This window comes from Microtus pennsylvanicus, chromosome 3, assembly GCF_037038515.1.
Source record: "Microtus pennsylvanicus isolate mMicPen1 chromosome 3, mMicPen1.hap1, whole genome shotgun sequence".
In the NCBI taxonomy this organism is placed as follows: domain Eukaryota; kingdom Metazoa; phylum Chordata; class Mammalia; order Rodentia; family Cricetidae; genus Microtus; species Microtus pennsylvanicus.
Genome location: NC_134581.1, coordinates 84959566 through 84977390, shown reverse-complemented (window position 1 = coordinate 84977390; position 17825 = coordinate 84959566). Strand labels below are relative to the sequence as shown.

At 42.1% G+C, this 17825-nt stretch overlaps 1 protein-coding gene across 2 annotated transcripts in view; it reads left to right on the top strand.

The window, feature by feature from the left end:
* The window catches only part of Cdon (cell adhesion associated, oncogene regulated), an 87587-nt gene that overhangs the window by 55176 nt on the left and 14586 nt on the right, over positions 1-17825 (top strand). For both annotated transcript variants that reach the window (XM_075966391.1, XM_075966390.1), the window contains exons 12-18: positions 173-376; positions 1077-1258; positions 1739-1844; positions 6061-6183; positions 9420-9641; positions 11450-11715; positions 14158-14237. In XM_075966391.1, the coding sequence (XP_075822506.1) occupies positions 173-376; positions 1077-1258; positions 1739-1844; positions 6061-6183; positions 9420-9641; positions 11450-11715; positions 14158-14237 (1183 nt within the window). The remainder of the gene's footprint in view (positions 1-172; positions 377-1076; positions 1259-1738; positions 1845-6060; positions 6184-9419; positions 9642-11449; positions 11716-14157; positions 14238-17825) is intronic.

Below are 17825 nucleotides of genomic sequence, written 5' to 3'. Positions count from 1 at the left end.
ATTTTTATTAGCTTTTAAACAGGACAAGGAAACAGGCTGTAAATTATTAGCTATGACAAAAAGTTCGTGAGGGACCTTTAACACAGGGCTTGGGCTTTATCCCTCATAGTATTTGTAGGTTATTCCTGTCTCTGACACCATGGTGATGGTGAAATGAATGTTCAATTTTCAGTCCCAGAGGCGCCGGATCGGCCTACTATCTCTACAGCGTCAGAGACCTCCGTCTATGTCACTTGGATTCCCCGGGCAAATGGTGGCTCACCCATCACGGCCTTCAAGGTGGAGTATAAACGAATGAGGACTAGTGATTGGCTGGTGGCCGCCGAAGATATCCCTCCTTCCAAACTTTCTGTCGAAGTTCGTAGTTTAGAACCAGGTAATTTTTTTTTTTTTGGCTGTTATTTGAGGTAACAAATGCTTACTGTGGAAAAATTTGAAAAGGAAAATATGAGAATAAGTTGTCTGAACTATACCCATCCATAGACTATTTATGTTTCGGCGTATTTCTTCTCTGTGTCTTTATATGCCCTGGAATCTTGCCATAAGTACAGCGCTGCATCCCTCCTTTTATATTTAACTTTTTAAGTGTGTCATACTTTTGTTGCTGTTGCTGTTGTTTCAGTGGTGGAAATAGAAGTCAATGCCTTGCCCATGCTAAGCAAGCGCTCTACCACTGAGCTACATCCCCCGCCCCTTAACCATTTCATTTCTGGATTTTTAGTTGTTACTCTAATCCCATTTACCCCCAAACCTTGAGACTTGTGAAAAAGTGAGAATAAACTTATACTTCTGTTTGGGTTTATGACCACTTCTGCTCCTGGAATTTTAAATACACAGACGTAGCAGGTGTCAGTGTCTAACTCTCTGCCGTGAGGAACAGATGTAGTTAGTTGGGAAATGACAGCAGCTTTAGATATGGGTGAATCCAAGTGACACATTCCAGACTGAAAATCTTCAGTGATTGTATTTGAGTGATGAGGACACTCGCTTTAAGATTTTACTTTATTCTTTAGATGCAGCATAACATCATCATAGGTTTTTATGAAAAATGTTTTGTGTTTGCCCGTTTTCTCAAGGTTCAACGTACAAATTTCGAGTCATTGCTATCAACCATTATGGTGAGAGTTTCCGGAGCTCAGCATCCCGTCCTTACCAGGTGGCTGGCTTCCCAAATCGCTTTTCCAACCGCCCAATAACCGGACCTCACATTGCATACACAGAGGCTGTCAGCGATACTCAGATTGTGCTCAAGTGGACGGTAGGTGAATGGGTATCTTGTTAGTGAGAGTTCCTGTCATTGTAATGCCCTTGTGACGTGATGTTATGAGCCACCAGTTGTTGGACTCCTAACTGTGGGGAAATGGAAGGGCACTCATGTTTGCCTAAAGCACATATTCTAAGAGACAGGGTTAAAGTGAAATTATTGTTTCTTCTGCCCTCATCCAGATATTAACCTAATTGATACTTTATTATTTATTCTTTTTTGAATCAAGTGTACATTTATTTTGAAAGCTAGTGAAGTATGTGCTATTTTCTAGTGAAGTGTATACTGTTTTAGTTTTGTTTAGTTCTGCAGTAAGCTAAATGCTCATATACCTTTAAATATCTCTGCATCAGATTAAAAAAATGGCCACTTATTGCAAAACAAAGCTAGAGAAACATTACCATACACATAAGGAAATGTGGTTGTTACTTTTATTTTTGCCTTTGATGACAAGTCTTTGCTTCTGTTTTCTAGTATATTCCATCAAGTAATAATAACACTCCCATTCAAGGATTTTATATCTATTATCGGCCGACAGACAGTGACAATGACAGCGATTACAAGAGGGATGTTGTTGAAGGTGAGTCCCTTGGTAAGCCGGAGCCCCTGAATAAGTGATTTTGTGGGGAGGGGCTAAACATCATGACCCATCATCACAGGCTGAGACCGAGTTAGAAATGATCTGGTTTATGCTATTAAGTTTGTTCCAATGAAACCCAGTTTCTCAATATATACACACACAACACACACACACACACATATATATACATACACACACATATATATATGTGTATATATACAGTACATACATATGTGTGTTGGTATATATGCATATATTTACACATTTACACATATGTGTGTATGTTACACACATATGCACACCTATATGTAATATATATTATAGCGACCTGATTTTGTTTTACAGACAGGTATAAAAGTATGGGAGAAGATGACTGGTCAGTATTTCATCTGAAAAAAAATTTGACTTTTTTTTTTAGTTACCAGTGACCTGAACGCATAAATCAGCTGCAACTTGTTACTACATTATAAAGCAAAGTCTCCTCAGTGTCTCTGTACTAGGATGATCGCATCTTAAGTGTGATGCAAACCTTTGGTGGCAGGAACCATTCTGCACCCACCGTCCCCTTTTTCTAACCCTCTGCATGGGTATTCTCACTCTTCTCTGCTGGGACTTTACATGCCTCTTCCTCAGACCAGGTCCTCCCTGGAGTTCTAACCAAAATAAGCCCTTTGTGTTTATTTCGTAACATTTTATCTAAGTGTACATATGTGAGCACCAGTGTTTGGAATTATATGTTTCTCTTACAAATAGTAACTTCCTTTGGACATGGGATCTCTGTTCCCTCTGCTGTGTTCCCTGCACCTTCTGTGGTGATGCGTTTGGTGTTGATGGACTTATTCAGAGGAAGAGCAGTGGAGTGTCTGGTGACAAGCAGGCTGGGGCAGGGACCAGCATGAGAGCTGGCGAACCAGCAGACCTTCCTGTGGGGTGGGAGCTGCTTCAGTCGAGATGGGTGGTTCTAAGGAATGAAATAGGGAAGAGCTTTCTGACATAACTGTCTAGGTTCCCTCGCAGGTTCCTGGAGTCTGGAAGCATCAGGTACAAACCAGATGCTCGATTCTTGGTAGTATTATAGATGGGTTTCTTGATTTGGGAGGGAAACTTCTTCCAAGCTCTGTCTTCAGTGTAAATTCTGACCTTTTGAAATAGTGAATGTCTTGATTGGATGTATAGTAATTCAGACATAGCACATGTTCCTGCACACATACATATACCCCAGTATACATAAATATATATACATGTAGCAAATCTTGTCAGAAAATTGTCCTAGGCCTAGGATTTACCATATTACTTCCTGCCATAAAATCATAGGTTTTTTAAAAATTAGTTTAAATATGCTATATAATATAAAATATTACAGATTTTTTGAGATTTTATATGTTTTTTTATCTTACATGGATGAATATTTCCCCACATGTATGTATGTGTACCAGGTGTGTGCTTGGTGCCTTCGGAGGTCAGAAGAGGGAGTCAGATCCCCTGGAGCTGAAGTTGTGGATCAATTGTAAGCTGCCATGTAGGTGCTGGAACCAAACCATGTCCTCTACAAAATGGCCAAGTGCTCCTCACTCTTTCCAGCTCCTGTAGGATTTCTTTTAGTACTTATTCAGTGGAATTATTTTTGTAACTTAGTAAAAATCTTTGCAGTCTGGGTTTTTATGCTTAGCAGGGTAACTGCACATGACTATATTTTGAATGGAGGAACAGTTCTTTCTTTTCTGCTGTAAGGTCAGTGGCACTCTTATTCTCTGCTCTCAGAAGCCATCAGTAGCCATCTTGAGGGAGAGAAGTGAACCTAAGGAACATTAGGAGACAGTGGGAAGCCAGCGGCATTCTTTGGTGGTCTAGACGTCCGTGCCTTGGGTGTGTTTGGTTTGTGAACATTCAGTGTGCTATACATAGTGTGTGGCTCTTCAGTTTGCATACTTTCCGTCAATCAAAAGGCTGTTAGAAAAAACAGAAAGATAATTATGACTTCTGCATTTTGCTCTGTCCAAGTCTTTGTTTTAGTTTAGATGATTTAGAAGAATGGGGATATCAGATTTTTATTTTGAAAACTTTTGACATTGGTTAAACATTTGGCATAAGATGGCTCTAAACAAAGCCGACGTTAAGTGGCATGAATAGCTCTCTGGGTCCCTCTCCCTCTTCCTCACCTTCCTCCTTGTACTTTCTAGGAATCCCGGTGGGTTAACAGGTTTTAACTGTGCTCTTCAGAGGAATCTTTGACCTGATGTGAGCCTGGGACTCGAAGAGCGTTTACCGGCACTCCAGGTCTCGCAGCGCTCGCAGATGGAGTTCCCCGGTTCTTGGCCTGCTTGTTTATAAACGTAGCACACTGAGCACTTGGATGTTTAAGTGGGATCCAGTGTGCTGTGTAATTTGCTTATTCCTTATTTTCAAGTTTATTCATTTGAAATTCTTCCTGTGGCAACTGGAGCTATTGGTCTATTCTCTGAAATCCAGGAACAAAATGTTCATTTGCAGAATGTACTTACACTTTTCTCTAAAGATTTTGGCTACTCATGTGTGTATTGATCCAAAATTTAGGTCTCACCCCTTCCCCTCATTCTCTCTTTAGTGACCAGACTACAATAAGAACACTTGCATTTCTTACATTATCAGATCTTCTAAATTCTTTGCCACATTTGGGTAAACTACAAATGTTGTCAGCCTGCCAGTGTTTTTGTGTGGAGTACTTTTGTCTTGTTGAGAGGAGTTCCAGATCCCCATGTATAAAACTCATTGTGCACTGCAGTGCTAAGCCTGAGGCTGAGCGCAGGGTGTACACTCATTGGTTGGGTTTAGACACAACAGTGCACATGCTATCTTACTTGTCAAGGATAAAAATGACTTCTGTTTGCCAACCTATAGTTTTTGCTATTGGAAAGATTGGCTATAACGCTGAAATACAAATCCAAGAAGGTGTCTATTGTAACTGTTTTCTCCTAAAAACCAGAACCCATTACTGGAAGCATTGCTAGAAGCTGAATACCATTACTGGTTCTCTGAAGGGAGTGCCCTGGGTCTAGCAGAGACGTTTATAGTTGGGTGTAGAATCAGAAAAGTCAAAGGGCTAGAGTGAGCATAGTCTTAACGGGGAATTTTTGCATTTTAGAAATTGTCCCATTCCAGCTTTAACCAGTTCGTCGTTTAAAAAAAAAAATTGGGGTGTGAGGAGAGTTATCTCTTTACAAGTCTAGAACCCACTCCTAACAACTCTCAGAGACACTTGATCTCAGACAAGCAGATTTTCTCCCCTATAAAATGCGAGTCTGTGTGAATGAGGGGTTTTTGTATGGTGACTTGGAAAGGGGCTGAAGTGTTTTTGTCTGTGTTGAATTAGAAAGGAGCCTGTGATCCTGGTCCTGTCAGCCAAGCACATTTGACTTATGCGTGTGGTGCGGTTTTTTTGTTTCTTTCTATCCCTTTAATTAATTCTTAAATCGGTCGGTGGTATGCTTGGATTTCTAGGAAACACTGGAAACAGTTTGCAGAGTCAATTTCTAAATGGGATTAAGAGTACTTGAAGAGTTAATTAGAGCTGGCAAAAGTGTCCCTGTTTATGAAAGTTTGTCACAGATCCATGAAAGTGAGAACGGGGCTGATTTACACTGGCGTGCTCAGTTTGGGAGTATTTCTAGATGAAATGTTGGCCACATGCCACAGATAACAAGCCCTAATAGTGGAGACACTTGTGCAGTTCTGGGACTCTGACTCAAAAGGACAGCGGTCTTGGGCACCGCGGCTGTTTGCCTTTTGTGGCTCCGTGGCAGCCGGTGATGTGTCCATGGCAGTGGACGAGGGTTCTGTGAAAGGCTTCCCTGCAACCGCAGGGTCGGGCATGCACTGTTTGCTGAAGTTTTAGTGGGCGGGCATAGTGGCCAGACTTGCGGGACTAAAATGAGGATTTGAGATACTTTTCCCCTATCCATGTATTTTTATTAAAGGCTCACCACTAATTTTTAATAACAACCAGTATTGCTGCCAACACCCCAGATGCCCTTTGAGTTCATCTCTTCACCTGTTTCACGTGCCACTTAGTAGAGATGCTGTTCATCCATCTCTCACACGTGGCGGATGCTTTGATCTCACAGGCTGTGTGAAATGCTGAGCGCTGCTGATAAATCTCATTCTGAAAGCACGGAATGCGCACATTTGTGTCACAATCCTGTGTGGTGTCCACAGCTTGTCTCTCGCATCTCTTTTCTAGGTTCAAAGCAGTGGCACACGATTGGTCACCTGCAGCCAGAAACCTCCTATGACATTAAGATGCAGTGCTTTAATGAAGGCGGGGAGAGCGAGTTCAGCAACGTGATGATCTGCGAGACCAAAGGTAGGACACGTGCGGAAGCCTGCGTTCCTTCCTGACCAGTGTTAGAATCCCAAACACTAGATCACATTTTAGAGCTATGGGGATATTTCTACGTGCAAATTCTGCTTTGGACGCCTTTCTAGATGCATGCATTTATACTGCCTCCATAGAAGTACATTGTGTTGGATAGAACACTTATCTAAAATATTGTCTATGTAATGGTGCCCATTACTTTCCATGTGACCATATATACATCACTTCTTTTTTCTTATTCTTCATAGAGTAGAAATATTTGCTACTTTCTATGAAAATTAAAATATAATTAAAACTATAAAAGATTAAGAAAAAGTACTACCCTAGTGTTACAGTTATGATAATGCAGTGTCTGAGGCTGGGGACTGCATAAGGAAAGGGGGTGTGTTGAGCTCCTAGCTCTTCAGGTCTGTGAGGACCTGTGACAGGCGGCATCACAGGGATAGGAGTGCACACGAGAGGAATTGGTCATCTGGCAAGACAGAAAGCCAGGAAGGCCAGACAGGGGCAGGCCTGCTCTTTATAACATCTCTCTCATGAGAACCATTAGGACCTCACAAGAACGTAAGCAGTTCCTTCTGAGTCGGGAACCCTGGGAGTTCCCTCTAGGCCCCAACTCTTTACATGGCCACACTGGGGACCAAGACTGGAGGATACACTGAGGCCATGGCAACCTGCTGAAAGCAGTTTCTTGAGTGATGGATGCATGTACTAGCTACATGTTTAATAATGTGTTAAGTTTAAGATAGCGGTCACAGATTTTAAATTGTCATTCTCAACTCTGCCTGCACACAGAGAATGACTATAGGGGGATCTTTAAAAGGAGGAAACACCTCATGGGGACAGAAGAAATGGTTAATCTGGTTGTTCATAAAGCAGATTGGAAGTCTTTATACCTCATTCGGACTCTTCTCAATGGTCTTTAACACAAAAGTCTCCACTGCGGATCTCCGTTGTCCCATTGCTTAGTGAGAAGTAGAGAACCACCTTTGAGATAATTTAGGAAGTTCTGTGTCTTCTCCTTCCTCTTTGCTTTCTCCTAGGTGTCAGTGAGGCTCTCAGTGCAGCACTGCTCATAGCCAGCCAGGGATCTGGCTTTCATCTAGTCATGTAGGCATGCTGAGATCTGGTAATGCCTATTTTAGAAGATAATAATAATTATTATTAAGTTTACTATCATCATTAGTTTACACAGTGTCTCATGTTTTCCTATGTAGCCTTGAACTCCGGCCCTTCCTGAATGCTGAAATTATGGGCACACAGCCTCATACTCAGTTTATGTGGTGTTGGGCTCAAACCCAGGGCTTTGCATTCTGCTACATCCCCGGTCCTTAAGAAGGATCTTTTGAAGAAGGTTTGGGTGGTGTGGAAGAAGAAAGTTGAATATTCCGACTAGCCATTAGTGTCGGCTACAATTGTTCTTATTTGATGATGAGAAAAGGAATAAAACAAGGAAACAAAGACTCAAGATTGAATTGCAAAGCCAGGCTTAGTTCCTGCTTAGAAATTCTCAGTCATGTGTCTTTCTGCTGAAAAGCTCTCCTATGAAATCTGCATTAGCCATCTGTCCGCCTGGACCTTATCTTGAATTTCGTTTGGATTCTATCTGTCTGAGTACCTTTCTGAAGGCAGCATTGTGATGCACTTAGGAGCTCTTGCTTGTTTCTAGACTGCTGTGACATTCAGAATAATCAAATGAAGTATGTCATCTCTTTACCCAGAACATTAAGAGTCTTGCCAGACCGGGCTAGAGAGGTTGACTATTCTTGCAGAGCACAGAGCAGTTGGTTCCCAGCACCTATGCTGGGTGGTTCACACGTGCTATAACTCTAGCTCCAGAGGATCCAATGCTCTTCTGGCTTCTGAGGGTGCCAGAACACACATGTGCATATATACACACAAAATTATTTATATAAATCTTAGCAGACACCAGGTGAAACAATGCTGGTCTGTGGTTATAGGTCAGAGAGAAGGCACCTGCATAGCATGTACAAAGTGGTATGTCTGTCCCCAGCCCTGCAAAGAAGGAATCATATGAGACGGTATCATAGTGTGTTCTCTGGTCACGTGGCTGTGTTCAGAATAGCACCCCTCATTATCAGCTGCAGGTTACAGCCGGTGGGAGTTTATTGAATGGAGGCTGGGAAGTCGGACATAGTGCCGACAGTCTGTCAGAGCCTCCAGTCTGTGTCATAGCATAGTGGAAGAGCAAGTGAATTAGACCGGACAAAAAGAGTCTACATTTAAACCCACTCCTGTAATAATGGTGTTGATCCATTGGTGGAGATAAGGTCCTGACTACCTAATCACCAATTACATTTTTTAATGTTGTTATCTTGTGTTACATTTCTACATGAGTTTAAAGACAGCTAAATTCAGACCATAGCACTTTTTGTTACAGCCTTAAGATGGAGCTCTTTTTTTATCCATTTTTCTGAACACAGAACAGGTTCGTGGAAGTGAATGTAATATAAGTGGGAGGGTTGAGTTTTAACCTGGGGATCCTGGTTCCAGAGATTGGGCCGTCAGCTACTATACTCTGCTTACGACGGAGTGGGACTTTTCTGACCTTTGGAGCCGTAAGAACATGTGACTTGCAGATGGCGAGAATGGAGTTTGTGTCCCATTTGTTAAATAAGTTTGTGATCACAGTTGCCCAGAATACCCATGAAGTAGGAAAGAGGACTGTGTTTATATGGACTCTAGTGGCCTTGTTGGGGGTGCTTAAAGGATACATAAGGTGTTTAGGGTTATATGCAGTTGCTATCTTATGTCAAAGTTAATTGTCTAATGTTCCTTTTTTACATGATAGGAGAATGCAGCACTAAGTCTAATTTAGAGGAAAAGATATCACACAGACTTAGTTTTGTTTTGTGTGTTTCTTTTGTTTTTGTTTTGTTTTCTGTCCATAAGTTGAAGTATTTTAGTTCAACCTGGGGAGTCTTCTGTGAGCCCAACCCAGCAGATCATCATACAGCTGTTTGGGTCAACCCAACTGGTATGTTTCTTGGCTCTTAGAGTTGCTCAAAACTTTGAGGACTAAAACTCTGGCTGATCAGAATTTCAAATTCTAGATCTCTCCTTGTGACTCACTGGTGGTCACACCATCTCTGTGAGGAGTGTAAACAGAGCAGCCGCCTCCCCAGCCAGACCTCCTTCGGAGAGTCCATTTCATGATCTCTATTCACTCTGACTTCTTTTTTTTTTTTTAATATTTCATCCAGTGAAACGTGTTCCTGGAGCTTCAGAGTATCCCGTGAGAGACTTGAGCACCCCTCCCAGTTCTTCGGGAAACGGAGGGCATGTGGGGCCTGCGACCAGCCCTGCCAGGAGCAGTGATATGTTGTACCTCATCGTTGGCTGTGTGCTTGGTGTTATGGTCCTCATTCTTATGGTTTTCATTGCGCTGTGTTTGTGGAAGAGTCGCCAGCAGAGTGCCATACAGAGTGAGTCATAAGTATTTCCTTGTGTTTTTCTAAAGATGGGTAGAAAAAATATTGTCAGAATAAATATTGATTCCTAACACTTTCATGTATTTGTGCCCTGGAGTGAAAGCTGTTAGACTCTCCACTCAGAGGGGGTGGGTGACTTTAGAACCATTCGTGCTGCCAGCCAAAGTAAGTGGAGCATCAAATTAAATTTCCCAATAGAAATAAACACCAAAGCCCAAGCTAAGCAGGTTTCTGAGTAAATAGCTGTCTTGGTGCTGGGAAAAGCCTGACTTTGTTGGACCACCAAAGAGGATGAGTGCTTGAAGCATCGGTTCTGGAATCACTGTAGGAACATCTTCGTGCTGGTGCATGTGATGGTCAACAGGGAATGCCTTGACAGAAAGGAGCACAGTGAAGCCTGTTAGACACCATCAGTAGGTGTCATGAGCAGGGATAGCGTGGCCCTGACTCTAACTGCTATACCTGCACAACTCTGAAGTGGCATACCGCCTCCCAAATACATCAAGTAAGAGGCGTGATTTTAAGTTGATGATGGTACTATTGCTCCTGTCCCCAACCGCTTGAAACACTAAAACCAAGTCAAGCAGGGTTATCAGACATCGGTGAGGGGAAGGTTTTCCTGTTTGGTCCAAGAATAAGGAAATAAAAGAAAAGCAAGGGGAAACCCATAGTGATAAGTACTTGCAGGGACCATTGTCAGATTCTTCCCCCTTTAAGTTAGTCACTCTTGGGGGAAAACATTATGTATTTTGATTGGACAGTGCCTTCTAAAAGAGGCATGACTGGATTGATGACATCAGGCTGCAAAGCTTGTGACCATTTGATTGGGCCTTTAAATGGTTCTAAAGTTATACTAATTGTGTGTGTGTTGAATAGGAAAGCATTGTTCTGGTTATCTGAGCGAGACTGATCTGATAAGAAGTCATTTTCCTTTGTGATCATAATATCTTTACAAAATGGAAAATTATCATGAGTATTTATTCAGCCATTTATGCCACCAGAAGAAACTCATTGTCTGCTGCCTTTCAGACACCTTGCTAAACAATGGAGATCTACTGATAAGATAACCAGGACCTGCTCTGAAGGAGCACAGGTTACCAGTGCAGGAGGGAGCCACCTGTGGGGAAAGCAGGACCAGGAGAAACTTGGAGAGCATCTAGCAAGAGCCTGGCACCAGGGCTGTAGAGTTTCATTGCTAGGATTCATAGGAATAGCTTTTCTTTTTCTAAATGTTTCTGGCAGATGTGCCTCTGGAAATCAGAATTTGCACAAGTGTTTTTAATATAAGGAATAAAATCGCCTTTTTGCCTTTGGAACCTCACACCCTTGGCATGCACAATGACAGGAGGAGCTATTGAATAGCCAGCAGATGGACACATGTCATCATCCTTTTTTACGTAAAAGTGCTGCTTACTGCTGTTTAAATCCTTCTCGACTCAGTATTCTGACAGTTGTTTTCAGCTCTCTGCGGTGCGTGGGAGTCTAAGCACTTCTACTTAAGCGTTGCCGTCGCTTGGATGATTTCCTTTTGCACATTATTCCCCTGGGAGTAATTCTCCCAGATAAAATTTTCCTTCTATTAGCAGAGTCTGAGTTAACTCGGCATGCCAAGCTACTCTTCACTCTAAAGAAACAATAGCAGCAACTCTACCAGAGCCTTGTGGGAACAGTTTAGCATGTTTTATTTTAGCCTTGTTTGTAGCGTCTTAGTGATTTCATTAATAACATTTCTTAGCAGGAAGATTTTTCCTTCAGTATCTGACTTTGCTTTTCCTTCTGGGCTTGTTTATTCTTTTCAACAGAATACGATCCTCCAGGATACCTCTATCAAGGGTCAGAGATTAACGGGCAGATGGTAGAGTACGCCACGCTCTCAGGAGCAGCCCGGATCAATGGGAGTGTCCACGGAGGCTTCCTCAGCAATGGCTGTTCTCATCCCCACCATAAAGGTCCCGGTGGAGTCAATGGGATCCTGAATGGAAGCATCAACAGAGTGCTTGATTCTGCACACACAAACTCTCTAGCCAGGACACGGGTCGAGTTTGAGCATTCCCACCATCTACTGAATGTAAGAGACCTCATTGTAAATGATAGCTTCTTGGGGCCTCAGTGTGGTGGGTGGGGTACAAGGACTGGTGGTCACTCCACTTCTTTCACTGTAGGCACCCCATAAGTCGTGGATGTGGGCGTGGCATGTGTTGCCAGTCGCTGCAGATTTAGAGGAATCTTCATCAGTTTTCTGTCATCAGTAATAGCTGTAGTTGTCAGCTTGGTCTAGCTTTAAATTATTTACCACAAAGTGGAATGCAGGAAAGAACACATTGGGAGTTATTCTTGAGACGAAATGGAAATAGTGCTGAGCAAAGACCAGGCCAGATGGTTCACATTTCATTTACTTGGAGCCGAGTCTGAGAACTGCAATGCTGTGAAGTCTGGCAAACAGAGGAACGTTCTACAGCACACTGGGGTGCTGTGGTAGAAGGAGGTGGTGGCCAGCGCTCCTCATTGAAGAAGCAATTCTGGTCTGTACCTGCTGTTGTCGGGCACAGTGCAGGACCTGGTGATGCTTAACTTTTGACCGATCAGTACACTTGTAAATGTAGATGCTAGGACAATACTGAGATCTTTTCCCTTAGAGCTGGAACCCGGGGCTTCTCCTCTAGTAGGCAAGTGCTCCCCTGACGAGCAGCACCCCTAGCTTTATGAAGACCGTGAAGAGAGCTCACAGGCTGCCACATCGGGACTTCGTTTAGCCCAGTAATTTTTTTTTTTTAAACCTTGTAGCATATAACCCTTTTGGATTTTAGAATAGCATTTTTAGCCACAAGGAGTTCAGTTGCAAAACCTTGAAATTTCCTTATTTCTGAGACAGTTTCGTCCCTTGTAAATGGACTGGAATGACCGGCACAGTTTAGGTAATACTGCTTGACGGGTTCTCATATGAGGGAGTTTGATTTATTATATTTCTGGCCTGGGCATCCATATTACCTTTTAATCAGATAATTGTTCAGTTTATCAAATTAAACACTTATTTCATTTTTACTCTTATTCTGATTACCAAGACCTTTGCTACAATCTGGAACAGTTAGTTTTTTTTTTTTCATCTTCAATTTAGTAAAGATACTGAAATATTAGATTTGCCACAAAAGCTAGAAGGTCCATTTGTACCATTAAGTTAAAAACCTATAGCTTTTGTGGGACTGAATTTTTGTACGTTCTATAAAGTGTACCGTCCCCAAAAGGTAGTAATTTCATTCTTCTGTGGAGGAAGTCACCATCCCCAGTCCACTCCTCACCTCAGCTGAGGAGCAGAGAAAGCTGATGGAGAAAGCATTTCACTTGGAACATCACTGGCTGTTTCTAGAAGAAGCCCTGTGGAAGACCAGCTCAGAACTCTGGCTTTTCAGAACCGACTGGCCATTTAAATGAGGTTGTCAGTGTGACTGTAAACTTTTCATCCTCTTACCCTTCTGAAAGGGAAGACATAAAGAAATTACAACCTTACCTGGGATCGTGAAAATCACTGATTTGACTTTAACAGTTCAGCAATTCTCACAAACGACATCATTCTTCTGAACTTCCGGAGTTTGCCCTCATGGACTCGATGTAGTCCAGGGATATGCTTCCTCTGTTGTTAGGTGGATTAGGGTTACTGAGAGAAATGTCTAGTCTTGGTTTGTTTGGCGCTTGTTAAGATAAGGGACATGGAAAGTGTAGCAAAAACTGCCTGAACCTTCTCTAACCTCAAAGGCCTGCCTGAGGTTTGAGTGCTGTGTGACAACCCCTCCCCCTTCCCAGTTCAGCCCTGCTGTTTTTCTCCAGAAAGCAGAACTCTGATTCTAAGGCCAGTCAATCTTTAACTTCCTGTTTGCCATTCTGTATGTCAAGTGAACATTTTACAATGAGGTATGTGTTAATCTGGGCATTTTCCTTAATTGCGGAGCAGTTCCCGCCAAAAGCAACACCAAAATATTAATATTCCCTCCAAGTCATTGCTGGCTGAGAGTCTGCTCCATCTGGAAAAATATGACGTTTTAAAACAGCACAGTCAAGTGAACAGACCTAACCGAAATAATTACGGGAAAATGAAGATGGGCTGATCTTGTGACATCACTCAAACAAACTTTACACCCTGTGTCTCTAAGAGGCGTCACATGAGCTCTTGCCATGACTGCTAGAAAAGAAAACACGAGTGGGCGCTTATGATGCATAATATATTTTAAGGCATAAATTTGAAATACTGAAAGGAAGTGACTAACCTCCCTCCATTTATTTGCTTTTTATCCAGTATAAAAGTACCTGGAAGAATGTGGCAGCTCAGCTTTAGGGGTGCACAGTACCATTGCGCAGGGCTCACTTGTGAATGAGTAGCAAGTATCCCATTGCTCAGGCAGTGTGTGAAAGTGTACTACCTCCATTGGTTAGTGGTGTGTATTTGTGTTTATTTAACAAGTGATCTCTGCCTGTTCAGCTTCTTCTTTCCTTTTTCCTTGGATGTTGTCCTGCCCAGGGTGGAGGAGTGTACACAGCAGTGCCTCAGATTGACCCACTGGAATGCATTAATTGTCGGAATTGCCGGAACAACAATAGGTATGTTAGCGTGGGCCCAGCCACACTGCTGTGACCAACACATTCTGGGTCACCTCCTTGTTTTTCTATACTTTACACAAAACTCCACCGTCCTTAGTTTAAGGCTGCGATTTTTTATGTTTCTGTGCCTCAGTTTCTTTAGGCATGGAGTGATGATATTAAAGGCTTTGTTTTTGAATAGAGTGTTGTTAAGGGTAGGGTTCTTCACCATATTGCAGTTTTTGTCTTTTCCCATTTCTTATTTGCATGTCTGTGTTGGGATGAGTATAAACAGTTGATCGTGTTTAAGCAGCACACAAAACAAAAACATCTCCTATCTATAGAGTGGTTTTTCCACAATAATATTGCTGGAATGGTTTTATTAGACTATGCAGTGTTTCTTTTTTATTTTTTTCTTTAATTCTTAAAATCTTTTGATACTTAAGAAAATATTTACTTGGGTTGTGTGGTCTATGTCTTTGGTCCCAGCACTCAGCAGGCAGAAGCAGGTGATCCCTATGAGTCTGAGGCTAGCCTGGTCTCCACAGTGAGTTCCAGGACAGCCAGGCTACATAGAGAGACCCTATCTTAAAACAAAACAAAAACCACAAGAAATTTTGCATATGTATGTCCATGCATGTACATGTGTGTACACGAGTATGGTACACATGTGTGCATGTGGAACTTAAAGGATGACCTCAGATGCCCTTCCTTAGGTCTGCCTTGTTTGTTGAAACAAGATCTCTCGTTGACCTGGAGCACATCTGATAGTCTGTGCTGGATTACAAGCCCTGAGGATCTGCCCTTTCTGCCTTCCCAGCACTGGGGTTGCAGACACACACCACAGACCAGGGTCCGTGGGTCCCTCCCCAGCCCAAACCTTGCTTTTCAAATCTACAGTTTTCACTAGTAAAAGTGATATATACAATAGTTTAAATAAGATAAAATTCTGTAGAATAATATGTAAACTTAAGTCTTGACACATAGGAAACTGGCATGGCGGCACATCTCTGTCTATAACCTCGGTAACCTGTAATCCCTAAATTGGGGAGTATAGTCAAGACCAGCCTGGGCTACATGGTAAGACCTTATCTCAAGCACGAGCAAACACAATGCATCAACTTTGACACACTGAATATAAGAAAGCTTTCATACTATTTCTATATGTATTAATTATTAATATATTAAATATTAATTGCAAAGAACTAGCAGACAGTTTGCTAAGAAACTTGAATTTTAGTTGGGTCTGATAGTGCAAGCCTTTAATCACAGCTAATTGGGAGGCCGAGGCAGGAGAATTGTAGGGTCAAGGCCAGCCTGACATGGGGTGGAGGCTCTTAGTTCTTCCATGTACTGCTGTACGTATCAATTCCAAAGGACTGTTGAAGTTACATCAGAAATCTTAGTTCTTTTCTATAATGATTGTATTGAGTTACATAATCCTAAAAATTCATCCTACTTCTGAAATTCTGCAAGTAGAAAGCTTAGTACCTAAGATAGCTGGAGTGTAGCTTGAAGTTTGGATCATGCATTATTGAGAAGCACTGTGGGATATTTTTTGTGGGATAAATTTTGTCCACTGTAATTATTAAACCACTCATACTGGTTTAATAAAGTGCTGATTGGCAAGTAGCCAGGCAGGAAGTAGAAGTGGGGCAACCAGACTAAAAGAATTCTGGGAAGAGGAAAGACTGAGTAGCAGTCACCAGCCAGACACAGAGGAAGCAAGATGAGAATGTTACACTGATAAAAGGTACCAAGCACATGGCTAAACATAGACAAGAATTATGGGTTAATTTAAGTTGTAAGAGCTAGTTAATAATAAGCCTGAGCTAATAGGCCAAATAGTTTATAATTAATATAAGTCTCGGTGTGTTTATTTGGGAGTGTGGGACCAGGCAGGACAGAAACTTCCATCTATAGAGAAGGGTTTCCTTTGTTGCTTTTCAATGAAATAAAAAGTTAAGAGTTATCCCTAGAAATCAGTTGCACCAGAAAGACCTAGCTAACCATAAATCAAAGTACATCTTTTCAAGGCAGGAGAGCTGGGTTTGTACTGGAATGAAAGCAAGCCTGGATTGCATAGTGAGACCTATCTCCGAAAACAAACAGTACATTGTTTTAGCAATTCTCAGAACAGAGCAACAAATCATAGCTACTTTTTGTTCCTTACCTAACTTGTAAAGGCTTATGTATTAGCCAGAGCTGTCTCGCCTAGTTTGTATACTAAGAGTTACATGTTTCAACTCTGTGACACTCATTTTGAAAATGTGCATATATCAAAGCCACAGTTTTGCTCAGAGATTTTCACAGACTCATCACAGTTGGTTAAGAAAACATGGGAAGGAACTTGAAAACCTAGGTGAGGTAGCTTTTGCCAGTAATCTCAGTGCTTGAGAGGCTGAGGTGGTCAGATTGCCATAAGTCTAAGGCCAGCTTGGGCTACAGAGCAAGACTGTGTCTCCAAAAACTACAGAGGAGGAGGAAGAAGTTAATGAAGCTGGCTCACACACTTGGCAGTAATCAACTGGGTTAATTTAACAAGTGGTCACGAGAGTTTTAATGTCTGTGTTGTCCTTGTGTGGTTCTGTGGTCATTGCAGATCTTGACTGTTAAGAGTGTTGTAATGAGGGGGCCCTTTGGTCTACGAATAAGTAGTCCTGTGCCTTGGCACTGTTTAGGTTTATGATCTTAGGAGACTTACAATAGTATTAGAGTTAGCACCCTTATCTGAAAGGTATCTCAGTAGTAGAAGACTGATCTGAACACAGTACAATATAGACTTTAATAAAATGTCTTGATGATGAGATTCCATCTTATGCCCAAAATAGATCTGCTCCCTCTCTCCCTCCCTCCCTCCCTCCCTCTCTCCCTCCCTCCCTCCCTCCCTCCCTCCCTCCCTCCCTCCTTCCTTCCTTCCTTCCTTCCTTCCTTTTTGGTTTATCAAGACGGGTTTTCCATGTAGTCTTGGCTTTCCTGGAACTTACTCTGTAGAGCAGGCTGGCTCAAACTCAAGGAAATCCAACTGCCTCTGCCTCCCAAGTGCTGGTATCAAAGGTGTGTGCCACTACTGCCCAGCTGAGATCCCATTTCTTTAAAAGAACGTAAATGACCTCTGCCAACTTCAGTTTGGTCATTTGCATGTTTATCTGTGGAGAATTAGGAGGTTTTATTATAAATTATAATGTATTTCTCTTAATTTTGAGGTTAATAACTTTCTGCATTTCAAGTTTGTTTTTCTGCTGTCTGGAAACAAGAGAATTCTCTTCATCTGTGTTTCTCACTTAAGTGTTCTTCCTGCATGAAAATCCACTTGTTTAGGGCAACACACACACACACACACACACACACACACACACACACACACACACACAGTAGTAGCAGCAGCAGCAGCATTGTGCATCTTACAGCCTTATGTTTAAAGAGTAGAAGCAAACCTTTGATTCTGTAATGTAAAAGACAGCAGGATATGTGTTAGAGGAGGAGGCAAGTGTGAAATGTCGGAAAACACAGTGCAAGTGGTGTCTTACCTCATATGAAGGTCTCTGAAAAGTGTCATGTATTCAGGGATGGGTTTCTGCTTAACACATAACAGTGTGCAAAGGTGTT